Source organism: Amorphotheca resinae, assembly GCF_003019875.1.
Source record: "Amorphotheca resinae ATCC 22711 unplaced genomic scaffold M430scaffold_7, whole genome shotgun sequence".
In the NCBI taxonomy this organism is placed as follows: domain Eukaryota; kingdom Fungi; phylum Ascomycota; class Leotiomycetes; order Helotiales; family Amorphothecaceae; genus Amorphotheca; species Amorphotheca resinae.
The window spans coordinates 1,340,468-1,355,033 of NW_020194477.1; the positions used below are offsets into that span (position 1 = coordinate 1,340,468).

The 14,566-nt window shown below is 47.4% G+C and overlaps 4 protein-coding genes across 4 annotated transcripts; 3 read left to right on the forward strand and 1 right to left on the reverse strand.

Moving 5' to 3' along the window:
• Positions 1-106: 106 nt before the first annotated feature.
• On the forward strand, positions 107-980 carry M430DRAFT_35531 (hypothetical protein). The gene is made up of 2 exons (XM_024866758.1): positions 107-567; positions 637-980. Exons 1-2 carry the CDS (start codon positions 187-189, stop codon positions 820-822), a joined length of 567 nt encoding a protein of 188 aa, XP_024720432.1. The 5' UTR covers positions 107-186; the 3' UTR covers positions 823-980.
• Positions 919-9,166, reverse strand: M430DRAFT_122737 (hypothetical protein; the record flags this gene model as incomplete). The annotated part of the gene is made up of 2 exons (XM_024861856.1): positions 919-7,721; positions 7,773-9,166. 2 exons carry the CDS (start codon positions 9,164-9,166, stop codon positions 1,232-1,234), a joined length of 7,884 nt encoding a protein of 2,627 aa, XP_024720433.1. The 3' UTR covers positions 919-1,231.
• Positions 9,167-9,386: 220 nt separating this feature from the next.
• On the forward strand, positions 9,387-11,367 carry M430DRAFT_59319 (hypothetical protein). The gene is made up of 3 exons (XM_024868790.1): positions 9,387-9,440; positions 9,547-9,784; positions 9,840-11,367. Exons 1-3 carry the CDS (start codon positions 9,427-9,429, stop codon positions 11,205-11,207), a joined length of 1,620 nt encoding a protein of 539 aa, XP_024720434.1. The 5' UTR covers positions 9,387-9,426; the 3' UTR covers positions 11,208-11,367.
• Positions 11,368-12,500: 1,133 nt separating this feature from the next.
• On the forward strand, positions 12,501-13,979 carry M430DRAFT_102927 (glycoside hydrolase family 27 protein; the record flags this gene model as incomplete). The annotated part of the gene is made up of 2 exons (XM_024860829.1): positions 12,501-13,060; positions 13,112-13,979. 2 exons carry the CDS (start codon positions 12,501-12,503, stop codon positions 13,977-13,979), a joined length of 1,428 nt encoding a protein of 475 aa, XP_024720435.1.
• Positions 13,980-14,566: the final 587 nt, after the last annotated feature.

The following is a 14,566-nucleotide window of genomic DNA, read 5'->3' on the forward strand; positions in this document are numbered from 1 at the left end:
TCCGGGAGTCGGAAACTACAGCATTTTGGGACTAGTGGATTTAGCTTTCGCCGCATCTATATCCGATTTCGAGATAATTGTCTATCGTACACTCTGTATTCGAGCTACTTTGTATAGATCCTTCATCCTCGTATCTCCCATTTCTTCTCTCCCAATTTATTGAGAGCAGCTTTCAAAATGCGAACAATGCGTGCCCAATTTTCTTCTCTGCGCTCTCTCTCTCGACTTTCCCATGCCACTCCTCGAAGTCTCTCCATTCAGCCTCGCCTCCTCCGAGCCCAACGCTCGCAGTTCAGACCGTTCTCCTCATCCTTTCAACGCTTCAATTCCGCTTCAGACCCTGCTCCCGGACAACCACAGAAATCCCGTCTCGTAGAGGAGCCCGAAGGCCCTCAGCCACCTACCCCCGAACGTGCACCCCAACCCTCCTACGACCTGACCTTCACCTGCACACCCTGCGGCACACGAAGCACGCATCGGATCTCAAAACAGGGCTATCATCATGGATCTGTCTTAATCGCCTGTCCCGGTTGTAGGAATCGGCATGTCATTAGCGACCATCTGAATGTAAGCACATTCTATCTCTCCCTGACAGGGATTTGCAGATCAGGAATTAGGTTGCTGACGAGGAAATAGATTTTTGGGAATAAGAAGATGACGATTGAGGATTTGATGAAGGAACGGGGTCAACTAGTTAAGAAGGGGACGTTGAGCGAGGATGGAGATTTGGAGTTCTGGGAGGATGGGACGACGACGAAGAGGGCGAAGAAAGAGGATGATGTTGCTGCGGCGGGGACCGAGGGGCAGGGGAAACTTGAATGATGGGAATTACCATATTCCAGTGCTCCATGCCATACCTGGAGTCGCCCTCCAAGACGAGAAGTGACTTCGTGTCGGGTCCCTAACGGAAGGGCGACGGGATGATGGAACATATTGTATAATATATGATTTGGGTACAAGGTGGATTTAGCGGCATGGTATAGAGGAGTTTCGGGAATAACTTATACGAATACTTAGTAAAAGAGGTCTTGGGCTGTATGTATCTCGATGCTGCAAAGAAAATATATATGTGTATATATGTAACACTCCCATGGTAGCGACTCTCATCAAGATCCAACTTTTCGAGGTATCTTCGCATTGAAATTTTCGAAATCCATGTCCCGCTCCGGGGGTTACCCCTTTATCAAATTTTCCATACCAAAACACCAAGCAATGCACTACTACGTAGCAATCAATATTCCCTCCTCCGCTTCCCATGTTCCTGTCCCTTCTCCTTCCGACGTTCTTTCTTTCGTTCCCCTTTTCTCCTCTTCTGTTCCCCGTATTTCTCAGGCTGAGCCACAGCATCAATCCTTCTCTTCCCAGTTCTTGCTTGCCTCCTCGCCTTAACCCCCTCTCTAACCCTGATCATCGCTTCACTAAAGTCCTTTGTTCCAAACTTTTTCTTTAAATCCTCCATCAATGCTTCCGCGTCAGACTTCAGAGTTTCGTAACCAGACCGGAAGAGCTCATCTGTAGAGTATGGAGTTGGGATCGAAGGATCAGTTAAATTGTGGAGAGGGAGGAGAATTGTTTGAAGACACGGGGCAAGGGTGTCCGAGGGGAGCTTGGATACGAGGCGTTCGAGAAGCGACAGCGCGGCTGTCTTCGGTATGAGACCAGGGGCACGGGGCGGAGAGGTTTCCCTCCTTAGAATAGTACTCAGTCTTCCAAAGAGATACTGAAGCGCAGTTTTCTTCTCGGCTACCTCATCCTCAGCTTCCTCATCATCACCTGACTCTGCGGTATCCTGAGAATATTTGAAGAATAAGTTGTTGGCTCCGGCAACAAGGCCGAGGAAGAATAAGTTCTTGACGATTTCTTGAGCGAGATTAGAGCTCAATGCGGGAGTTTTGAACATGTTCGCGGACCTTCTAATCAACTCTGAAATATCATCTCCTTTCAGCTTTAAGCCCCTGTCGTTTTTGAGAGGAAGACCTTCAAGAGAAGTATCAGCGTTATTTCGTGCAAAATCAGCGAAGTAAACTCCGGTAAGTTTGGCGGCTGATTCTTTGACCCAGGCGTGTGGATAGGACAGGCATTTCCGAACACTTGGCCAGAGAGAGGCGGTGGAGGACGAAAGGAGCTTTTCGGGGAATTTCTGGACGAGGATAGAAGAAAGTTGGAGTGCGGCGAAGATCTGCTCCCAATCCGAACCCGAGTCTTCTGCGGTGTCAACAGTGCTTTGTATGCATTCCAATAACATCGTAAGATCAGAATCGTCCGTAGTTTGGGATTCGTAATAGAATCCGTAAGTTTGCAACGCTAGGCGGACCACTGAGGGATTATCAGACTGCTTGATCCAGGACCGCAAGAGAGTGAGAAAAGTGCTCATTCGTTCCTTGTCGGCTTCTCTGAAGATCTCTTTGATAACCTCCCCAGCAGCCATACGGCATTTCTCACTGTCATCATTGGCCAATACGAATATAAGTGGTACGAAACAAGTAGCCGAGACCTCTTGTACGTATTCCTGGGATGATTTGGAGAGCAGGAGATGGATGACTTCGAGGATTGAGAGACGACCGCCCTCTTGCTCATATTTGAGATTCGCGACAATGAAGCCGAGTTGTTTGGTCCAGCGGCTCCTCTTCTGCGGGTACTCGCGCAAGAACTGGAAGTACGCGCCTCGAGCTAGGTCACGGGTATCTTTGTCGCTATTAGTCACCATGACAGTGCCTACGTAGTCGAGAGTGTCGTAGACGATGGCTGTTTCAACTTTAGAGTCCATAACTGCTCTGAGAAAGTTGAACGTTACATGCCGGCGATCAGGCTCAGTCAAGTCGTCTTTGAGTCTGACGAGAAGCTCATCGACTGCAGTATCTTTGATTGGCACATCTCGGCGGTCTCGAAGAACCACTGAAATAAATTTCAAGGCGGCCTGAGAAATATCTGAAGTTGTCTCTGAAGATCTCATGAAACTTCTGGTGGCTTCCGCAGCAGCGATTCTGTAGAGATTCGTCCCATCGTTGGCTGCCTTCATAGGTACTTTGACGATCGTGGTAAGCAGTTTGAATGCGGCAACTTTGATCTCATCCTCAGCTTGAACGACGGCATCTCCAAGTATCGGGATAAACCCGGTCAAATTGCTTGCTGTTCGAAGATTGTCGTACTTCTTTAGGACTGAGCGTAAAACATCGAAAGCGAACCGGACTAACTTATAGGTGTAGACACTAGTACTGCCCCTGTTCTCGCCACTCTTCTTTGCTCCCTTTTGGATGAGATACTTTTTGAGTCGATAATCCTCCTTGGCCTTCTGCTGGGGCTTGTCGCTATTGTAGACGTCCTGGATGACTTCATAGCAGAAGATTAAACTATCTCGACTCTGAGCTGCGGAATTCTTGAGAAGGCCAGAGCTGATTCGGTTGAGAAGTTCGTCTATTTTCCGAACCATCTTTAAGTTGAGCTTCTCCTTCAACAAGACTTGTATCGGTCTGACAAGATCGGTCAACCGACTCAAAGTTGCGGTTCTAGCAATCAGCTCCATCGAATCGTGGCTCTTGCTACTTTTGACTTCTTTCATCTTGCTGACATATTCTTCAGCGTCTTTCTCTTGCCCAGTCACTCCAAATATATCATCCATGATGATAGCCACGATAGATGGTAAACAGTAATCCAAGTCTCCGGGAGCGTACTCGGGTGTTGCAGCTACAAGAAGGGAATGCATGGTGTACGAGAGCACGTGAAGTTGATAACCCCTCGCCAAAGCGCCACGCAATTCTTTGAGAACAAATCCAAAACACGATGGCCCGAGCAGAACACAGATCTTGGTCAAGGTATCCCGAGCCATATCACGAGATTCTTGGGCTTTGCTTCGAAGGATGTGACAGATATCTGTTAGGACTGGCGGGAGTCGTTCATTCAACTGTTCTTCTGGCAGCAGTTTGAGAAGCCTCACAACGATTACAGCAACTGGAACACGAAGGCTGACTTTCGACTCATCTTTGTCGTGAAGATAGGCGGTTAGTGGTGGTAGGATATTTGAGGTAAGATCGTCCGCCAGCTTTAGCTGCTTGGGCATGCTCATGGCCAAAGCACCTCTGTTTTTCGAAGGCGATTCCGTATCATCAGTGTTTGCATCTTTGGCAGCGAGGGCAAGTGCATCGATGATTTTACCCAAGAGTCGAATGATTTGCTTCTCGAGATCGGGCTTGCTCTCAACGTATCCAATGAATCGTCTAAGCATAGCACGATACTGAGGCCATTCTAACGAGCCGGCTAATACACCAACTGTGACAGTCGCCTCCGCGGCAAGGTTATGAGCTTCATTGCCCTCCGCCCGGTCAAGAATAAAGTGTTCAATGAGTGGGATGAAGAAATGGCTGACATTTTTGCTGCTCAGTTGACCCTTCTCCGCGGCGGCAGATACCTGGCCAAGCGCGCTAGACTGTCGCCCTTTGGCTGCGGTTAAGATATTGTTAAAGAAGGAAGATTCTAGTTCATCGTCCCCAGCGAGCAGGCCATGCATATCGTTAACTTCTGACCATGTGGGAAATGTTCGAACTAGATGAGCCATGACCTTCACATACTCTCGGCGAATGATTTCGGATGGTTCTCGTACCCCTGAAAAGATTGCAGGAATCAGGATTGTCGACAGGATACCTTCGAACGTTTGCTTCTCAGTGTCTCCTTCAGCATTCGCAGCAGTGTTGATGAATTGGCAGATACTATCAGATGAGTTCGAAGAGAGTATTCCATACTCCTCATCACGTTTGATATAGTATAGCATGTTGAACAATAGTGGGCTCCATTGACGAGCCGTAAACGGCAGGTCTCTTGGAGCGTTGATGGCATTGAATGCTTTCAGTCGCCGATCGTAGTCGGGTTCATCAAGACGGCCAGCAACAAATGAATTGAGATCAACACATAGTGCGGCAATTTCGCTGATAACTGGATCCTTTTGGGAATATACCATCAGAACTCGCGATAGCACTTCTCGGCTGTCTTTATCCTTAAAGAATCCAAACAGTGAAGTCACAGTGTTGTACATTCTATCCTTCAGCTCCGAATCATTTTGTAGATCATATAGTGGCACAAAGTGCTCCAGAACTAGGAGAAGGCCACTCTTTGTTTTGGGATTCACCCGTCTTGAAGGCTGGTCGAGTAGGAATATCGAAACGTCAACCAAGTTATGAGCTTGGGTCGATGTGGAGACAAATGGTGCCAGCTCAGACACAGTCTCGACACAACTCTCAAGCAAAGATTTGCTGGTATCGTGATGACTTCGGAGTACACCACCAATTTGGGTTAAGAAATGATCCAAGTTGGGTGTGAGAAGATCGTTCTTGACATGAAAAGCAATGCCATCCTCGGCATCTACACGAGACTGTTTCAGAACGTTTCTGATGATACTTAATGCGAATACCCTAACTTCGTCTTTCGATTTCTGCGGGGCAACGCATTCTGCGATTTTGGGGAGAATCTGAGAGTTCCTGCCAAGGAAGAGGACAGTTTCTGGCGAAGCTGACCAGGTGAAGAACAGCCGAAGAATACCAGATATTCCCTGTGCTGTCTCAATTGGTAGATTATCCAGCCTTGGAAGGACAACTTCGTCGATGACAATGTTGATGTATGGAGACCAATCAAAGTTTTCAGCACTGGTAAAAAGAAGAATCAAACACTTCAAGCTGGTCTGACGGACGACTTTGAGCAATGAAGTTTGGCTTGCCTGAACGCCCTCATCTTCATCATCGTCAAGCTCGTTCTGCAGTCGCCGAGATGAATATACGGCGCAGTAAAGCACGGCTTCTAGCAGCTTCCGAGCAAAGGGGGCTACTTTGGTCCCGAGCTCTTTCAAAGCACCTTCAATCATGTTGGTGAAACCAACCTGTTTTCTGGCACTCAAGATGTCCCTTTCAAGCACAGACTCTTGAAAACGGCCATCTTTGGTCAGACCAATGTCCTTCAGATCTCCAAGTGCTATATCCAAGAAACCTCCAATATCTTCAATTCCAAGATTGCGCAACACGGTCGATCTTCGAGCTTCCATGCCTTGTCTACCGCTCGCAGCACCCTTCCGGGAGATCGCTCGCCCGTACAAGAGCCTGAGAAGTACAGGCATGAGATCTGGTCGATGCTCTGCTTGAACCAGCGTCTGCCCTTGCAATATAATACCAATCTCCTCCTTAAACCGCGCTTCGTCTAGCAAATTAAGCAAGTTCTCTTCGTACGGTTTGATATTGCTGTTCTTCCATGCAAAAATGCCTTTGAGGGCGGATTTCTGTATTTCAATATCTCCATTGGCCAGTAATTGCAGGAGAGCATCATACACCTCGTTCGATCTGTATAGTGACTTGGGATTTACGAATGCGCCAAATAAATCGAGCTGAGCCTTTTGATCTTTTCTTGTCCAATCGCTAGAAGCAGGTTCCTGTTCGTCATCACTCGGTTCCGCCGCTTCCCCATGCTTACTGGCCCATGAGAGGAACATTGGAACCAGCTTGCGAGATCGCTTTTCTGCAATGCTGGGGACTGCAGTAAGAACGCGAAGTGCCTGTGCCCTCGCTGAAGATGGCTGGGGATCGACTAATTGTTGAGCAACTTCAAACTTTTTCAACATGGTGTCTCGAGCGTTGGAGACACTTAACTCAGCATCTTTTGCAAGCTGATCCAGTTTCAACAAATTTGAGCATTCAAAATCTGTCAAACCGTTATTATGCGACTGCTCAATGTTTCTGGCTGGACCGTCCCATCTGAGTGATGGCGATTCTAGCCATTGGAACGCGAGCTCTGCAACAGCTTCTTCGCCGTCCTTTGACTCTGCTATGTCCTTCAGTGCAGCGCTGGCGTCGTCCCAGATCTGGGCTAATTTAACCGTAAACATCCCAAAACAGAATGACGGAATAGCTCGTTTCAACCACCCAACCTGCTGATGAGGATACATTGTTGCAAGCTTGCGAATATGCATCGAAGCAGAACGGGCAGTCTGGAGATCAAGTGGAGTTTGCTCTACCATGATCATGACAGTCAAGGCCTCCGAAGTCGACCCATGCTCAGCACCATGAATGTGTTCTAATAGGCGTAATGACAGCAGGCGGAGATCATGGGACCCAGTTGACAGATTCGAGACCAAAGAGGGAATCAGCGAGTCGCCGTCTACCTCCGTATCCATCTTTGACTTGCCTACTGCAGGGATTGGCGATGATTTGAGGCTCGTCTCATACGATAGTAATGCTTCCAGAAAATTGGGCAAGCGAGCATATCTAGGAGCAGCTGCACGAAGCAATGGTTTCAGTGCCTTGTCGGCTTCGACTGCTCCTTTGATCATCCTTGAAAAAGCAGTAAATCCTCGACCAACGATGAAATTAGCTTCTTCTGGTGCGAGCGAGGAAGAAGGCCTTAACGCTAGTTTGAGTTTGCGGAGAATGATTTCCGCTATTCTAGCATTCGTTGACGGGTGGACTATGGTGCATTCCAAAACCTCGAGGAGAGCATTATACTTCGGCAGGCATCTATCATGCCATGTCTTCGGACTTCGGTCATACACTGCAGTTGAGGCCTGTTCTGGAAAAGGTTGTACCTCGAGCCTCTCAAATTTACTCACAATTTGATCCTGCCAGGATTGAGGCAATGTAAAACCATCCTTGCCGTAACTGCTGGGAAGTACTCCAGATGACACCATCTTGGGCAACAACACACATAGCGTATCTCCGTTATCTGCATCTGACCAGTGTGCAATAACAAATCTGTATTAATCTCTTAGTACACTAAAACACATAAATAATAGGACTACGTACCTTTGAAAATATGCCAATACTATGCTACGAAAGCGTTCCGGTTCTGCTTCAGAAATGTATGAACAGAAAGTTAAAAACCACTTCGCCAGTGGATCCTTAGTTAAAGAGTCCATAAATGTTGAGATGAAAGGGACCATGGCATCCATGGGGGCATATTGCAGAGCGATTGAAACACTCAAAATAAGGGAGTTCCATAAATCAGAATCCTGGTCATGTTTGAGCACCGTACTAGCATTCGTCGAAATGGCCCGCAGAATACAGGACATGCTCTTGAGGAGGGCTGGCCAGTCACTGATTCGAGTTCCTTTTCGAACTCCTGCCGCGATTCCTAATGTGCGAGCAGATAAGAGCAGTCGGCGTAGTTCCAAATCATTTTTCAGCTCTGTAAATGAATCCACTACTGCATTCGACCGTTCCAAGACAACCTCGATAATATCCTTGAAGGTGTCCGAGCTTGTGTGGTGTATTATGCTGGTCAGAACACCACCAATTAAACTCATCCAAGATGAACTGTCTTTTGAATTGAAATCCTCCGCATCGAGTGCTAAGAAAAGTGATCTGAATATAGCGGGGCCAGAAGTATGGACACTCAGTCCATTTCCTTTCATTGCCTCAGCAAACAGTGTCATCAGCCCATGGAAATAGAGCCCGGATTGTTTAGTGTCCGAGATACTCTGGAGGTCTTTTTTTGCATGTATGACAATCAAGGGTAGTGCCTTTTCTCGGTGTGCGGGGGCCCCGGCTTTCTTCACCAGAAAGCTCATTGCTTCAGCCGCGAACCGTGCAATGTGTGGTTTTTGGCGATGCTTTCCAAGAAGAGGGGAAATCAAATCGTAGGTAGGTCGCAGGTCTGGTACCAAGAGTTTTGACAGGTACTTGAACATGAATGTCAAACATGTAAAGCTCCACTCGATGACCTCGACATCTTGCGACGTGCCAGCAATCGATGTGACCAACTCCAGCGCTTTTGCATAATGCTTTTCGAATCTGGTTCCTAGATCATGTGCAAAATCTGTCATCAACTCCAATAGAGGCTCCAAGGACACTCTTTCCCTTCTATCAATGTATGCGAACAAGATTTCAGCTATCTTGTCTTCGAAATGTAGAATTTCTGGTAGGGTGTCGCACATCGGCGCGATTTCATTGGAGAAGGTAATGAACCCATCGGACAGATTGAGTTCCTGCCATTTCTCCAATCCCGCCTTGAGGTATGATGTGTTCGTAGAAATATCTTCGGCGTCGATATCATGGCGGCGGACTCTGCGAATAGGGTCGAGAGAGCTAAGCTTCGATATTTTCGCTGTAAAGGACTCCCAGCGATGGTTCTTCTGATGAGGAGTCCCCTTCTTGATCTTCCGTGTCTTTACAATCCTCCCAGAAGATGCGACCGGCATTTTGAAAGTATTGAAAGCTCACGAGAGCTTCCGAGTGCGTGGTGAGCTCCTATCAAAACCCTCGAAAGAGAAATCGAAAATTATTTCACTCGGTATTTTCTTATCGGCACGTGACTAAGCCAAGTCAGGTCTAGCCCAGCCTTGTCTATCTTAGGTACCTGGGTTTTGGCGATATGGAAAAAGAAAACCTCGCCGGCGCGTCAACTATCCACGCGACAACATCGATTTCATCATTTCTCGCGAATTGACTCTGCCACGAGATGGCGTCCAAGATGTGAGTACATGTTGTCTTTCTCTGTCTCTCACCATTTATATCCTCTATAACCCACCTCACCAAATCTTTGCCTCGAATAGATAGCGGAGCTGACATCTTGGAATAGCATAGTTCTCGGCGACGTCAATGGCCAACTACAGCCTGCATTCACCAAGATATCGGCCTTGCATGCAAAAAACAACTTCTCACTTGCTCTGGTCTGCGGCAATTTATTTTCAGAGGACAACGATGATGTAGCAAATCTTCTCTCCGGCAACATTACTATTCCCCTACCTACATATTTTACCGTCGGCTCGACTCCTCTACCGCAGCGAATAATTGAAAAGATTGACAAAGATGAAGAGGTATTCCAACTTATTTGGCCAACTACTTAGGGAAAATTTGCTAATTGATACGAAGATCTGCCCAAATCTCCATTTTCTCGGCAAGCGCAGCATCACAAAGACTTCTGAGGGTATCAGGATCGTTGCGCTCGGAGGACAACTCGACGAAACTATTGTTGGAGGCCTTTCCAAAGAACAGTACCTTCCTTTTCATACCATTGGAGACGCAAAGGCCCTGCACGGCGCCAACTCTGCAGACATTCTGCTCACGACAACATGGCCTGCTTCGATAACAAAGGGGTCTAGAATTCCTCTCCCCGATGGGGTAACGGCACCGCTTGGTCAGGAGCATATTTCTGATCTCTGTGCTACTCTTAAACCTCGCTATCACTTTTCCTCATCCGATTTCTTCTTTGAAAGAGAGCCCTTTTTTCATAATCCAACTCAAGATGCACCGGATATCAAACCCTTGACCCGCTTCATTTCTCTCGCACCTTATGGAAATGCATCAAAGCAAAAGGCCTTGTATGCGTTTTCTCTTCCGGCTTCAGCTGATCCCACGGCGCCTTTGCCGGTTGGTACGACCGCATCTCCTCTGTTTTCGAAGAAGCGCAAGGCTCTTGATCCAGAACCATATTCTCGTTACTCTCATAACGATGACCGCGGCTATCAACGTAAACGAGGTAAAGGTCATAGGGGCCAAAGACAACCCCCACCAGGCCCTGGCGAATGCTTCTTTTGTCTATCAAATCCAAATCTCGCAACACATTTGATTTCGTCGATTGGAGAGGATTCCTACCTCACAATTGCCAAGGGCCCCTTAACCACTTCTGAGACCTATGCAGAATTGGGTGTCAATTATCCAGGCCATGCACTTATCATTCCTCTTACGCATTCACCAACGCTCGCTCTGATCCCCGATGACGATAACGCCACGGAGAAGACATTTGCAGAAATGAATAGGTTCAGGGTTGCATTGGAGAAGATGATCGCCAAAGCAAGTGGCAACAAGCTCGGTGCTGTCACTTACGAAATCAGCAAAGGCAACGGTGTCCATACTCACTGGCAATTTATTCCGATACCCGAAGATTTGATTCGTAAAGGCCTGGTTGAAGCCGCTTTCCGTGTTGAATCTGAGAATCTTAAGTACCCTCCATTCGAAGTTCGAGATCCTGGAATTGGTCAGGGTGAGGGTGACTTCTTCCGACTATGGATTTGGACTCCGCCCAGTGAGGAGGCTGGCGACGGTAGTACGAAATGCCTGATTATGCCCTTTGACGAGAGTCTTAGATTCTCTTTGCAGTTTGGTAGAACCGTCCTGGCAAAGTTGCTTGGTCTTGAGAAACGGATTCAGTGGAGAGATTGTTCCCAAACCGAAGAAGAAGAGAAGCGGGATATCGAGGCTTTCAAAGCGGCGTTCAAGGAGTTTGACTTTACCCTCTAGGCAGTTGGATACCCAAGCAAAAGTTATGGTAAATGCATTTCCTGGGAGTTGGTGGGGATTATGCATACACAAAGGTCCCAGTCGGGCCTGCATTACATATTTTTATGCGCTGGTTAGAGAATGGAAAGCATTCCATTCATAGTATGAGCGCGATGGGTTCAGGGTAACCCAAGTTTCCGCAGATATTTATAGTATCAGATTTTCTACACAATGGACGAATTACCGAACTTAGTGGTGACCATGATAGCTGAGATCTGCGGACTAGTCAAGAGATGTGATTCACCCAACTTTTAACCGCAGATGACTCTTTAGAAAATTATTGAAGCTTCCAGTTGAGTGTCTCGTTCATCTTTACTTGCTCCTTATCGGCGTCTTTTGAAATCTAAACCAAATATTAAGTGATATTCATGACAGCATATTCGAGAGAATGATTATCTGCCATTTACCGACAACTTCTAGCAAGAACTACAAGGTCGCGTCACAGACTATCGAACTTGCCTCTCGTCTGGTAGTTGAAAATACTTCAGTCTCGACATGCAAGACGAAAACTAATCCTACGGAGTAAAGTTTCCATAATTTACATTCCTATTACTTCATTTTGCAGTATCATGGCGGGCCATGGATTCTACCTCTGTTCCAGATCCGCGGTAGCCTTGTTGCGAGCCAGTACTTTACGCCTGGAGACCATCTTCGTTGAGCGCCTCCCCCTGTCCGGGGTATCCGAAGGATGGCGGCGTTCAATTTGGCGAAACGATGCCTCAGTTCGTCTCTTCTATAGGCAAAACCCCTTTGCTTTGCCTCACGCCTAGACCCCTTGATACACCTGCAGATCCTGCAGTGACATCTATCACGTGGCCAACACACTGCATGAACCACCAACTCCTTCCACCGGATTCAGGCAATTTATTACCGGGTAATTGTCGAATACAATCAGAATTTTTTTCCACGTGTTGACGGACACGACGAGAACTGCGATGAGAATTTCCCAATGCAGCGCAGTACTGTAATGAAAAAGCGTAGGATGAGGTGAGCCACACGAAGACAAGTGACTAGGTAGAGTTCATATCAGATACCCCTCATAACCCTCTTATAAATACCCTGTCTGTACCTCATTGCTTTATTTTAGTTTATGATCAAGCGCTTTGTGCTCTTCATGAGTTACGCTTTATACAAAATCCTCTTGGAAATGTAACGTATTCAGTTTCGTTTGTCCCCGTTGGAGTTGAAAACTCCAAACGTCATAGTATATCAGCTTGCTAACACTCGTCCTAGATGTCTCTCTCTTCAAAAAGAATGGCGCCCGTACTTCTGTCACTCCTTTGGGTTGGTCTTGCGGTCAGCCAAGCAACGCCCCTAAAAGTCGTAAAGACAGGCAACACGCCCAATGGCTTTTCCAATGCTCCGCGAGGTTGGAACTCGTTTGGGCTCCAAGCCAATCCCTCTATCAACCCGTCGTTTAAATTCGACCAAGAGCATGTTACAGAGCAAGCCGATGCTCTTGTTGCCAATCTGCCTTCTTCAATTTTCGATACGGGTGACTACTACATCTCCCTGGATTCTGGCTGGAGCGTCGGCGCAAATGGCGATGAGTACGGCCGCATTGTTTACGACTCGAGCATATTCAACATCTCGACTCTAGCGTCGTACCTTCATTCCAAAAACCTCAAACTTGGCGTATACATCTTGCCTGGTGCATTTTGCAATGATGGCGACAAGATGATATATGGCACCAATATACCTATCAATGCCACATTCAGCGGAAACAATGATGGATTTGCTAGGTGTGATTTTGATTTCTCGAAGGATGGTGTACAGCAGTGGCACGACTCCGTTGTCGGTTTGTTTGCTGTATGGTACGTAGTAACATCTAGCTTTAGTTTGCAACATAGCTGACACTGCAAAAGGGGCGTGGATCTCATAAAGCTGGACTATGTAACCCCCGGATCACCAGATAACGGGGGACATCTCCCAGCTAACAATTCCGGGTCCGTGATAGCGTACCACAATGCAATCAAGGGATTTGGTGGAGCGATGCGTCTAGACATATCCTGGAAACTGGAGCGCAATTCAACATACCTAGATATATGGGAAGCGAACGCCGATTCCATGCGTACTGATCAAGACATCAATAACAGCGGTAGTTCGAGCTTCGTTGCATGGAAGACCGTTCAACGCGCCATTGAAAACTACCGCGACTTCATCAGCGGAGTGGTTGCAGCCAGCGATCAACCCACCTTGACGATTCATCCAGATTTGGATAATCTTTACGTCGGCAACAACCAGAGCATAACAGGAGTGTCAGACAGTATGAGAGAGACAATAGCCACTCACTGGATCGGTGCTGGCGCGAATCTCATATCTGGATCCGACATGACCAAACTCGACGCTTTAGGCATACGATTACTGAGCGCCCCCAATGCCCTAAACGTCGCTCAGTTTACCGCCCAGTATCCTATGCAGCCCCGCAATCCGGGAACCGGGCAGAACAAGTCTCAGCAGCTGCAAGCTTGGATTGCGGGGCCTAGTGATAATGGGACTGCTGTTGTGGTGCTTGCGAATTATGGACCGGACCAAGGCCAAGGGGGTTTCGGGACCACGTACAGCGGACCGCAAGGGGTGAAGGTGTCATGGGCAGATCTCGGGATACAGGGTTCTTATCATATCAGTAATGTTTGGACGGGTGCTGACTTGGGGGTTTTCAACAGCTCTTTCAACGCTACTCTAGATGAAGGGGAGAGCCAGCTGCTGATGTTGACACCTGTAAATACCTGAACTTACCGGTAGCGAGTCTATTCATTTGTTTGATACCCATTGACGCCTTCTGCCCATGTCTTTGATAGTAACTCTATTCCCTCGCGCAATCATTCCTCAAGCTCCGTGTTCTATCGTACCATATGACTGCATGACTAATTTGCGAAGTTCTGTGTGATAGTAGAAAGCATTCGTGTCACCCCGCCCTCCACCTCTTCTTTTCCCTAACACGTCGCTCCTGGACGACTGTGATCTTGTGTGCAGGTCATGCCTCTGCGAGTTTCCGGATTCTTTTTGCAGTACACTTGATCCATTAGACAAAGTAGAATGGTATGGAATTTATATAACTGAGGGCTGAATGAACTTTCATCAGTCAAATATGCGTGTCGAGAAGAGAGGAAAGTGGACTAAATGACGAGAGGAAGAATTTCAGATGGATTGATGTTATGCGACCCATATCAGCCAGACATGAGAGGGGCTTGCCGTATATAGCAAACATTTTGAAAACGAGGACATGCATTCGAATTGGCGAGTCTAGGCGCGCGATTGAGTGCTGTTGATAGAAGACCACCCAGTCCGCTTGGCTATGGGGTGAACGCAGGAAATTT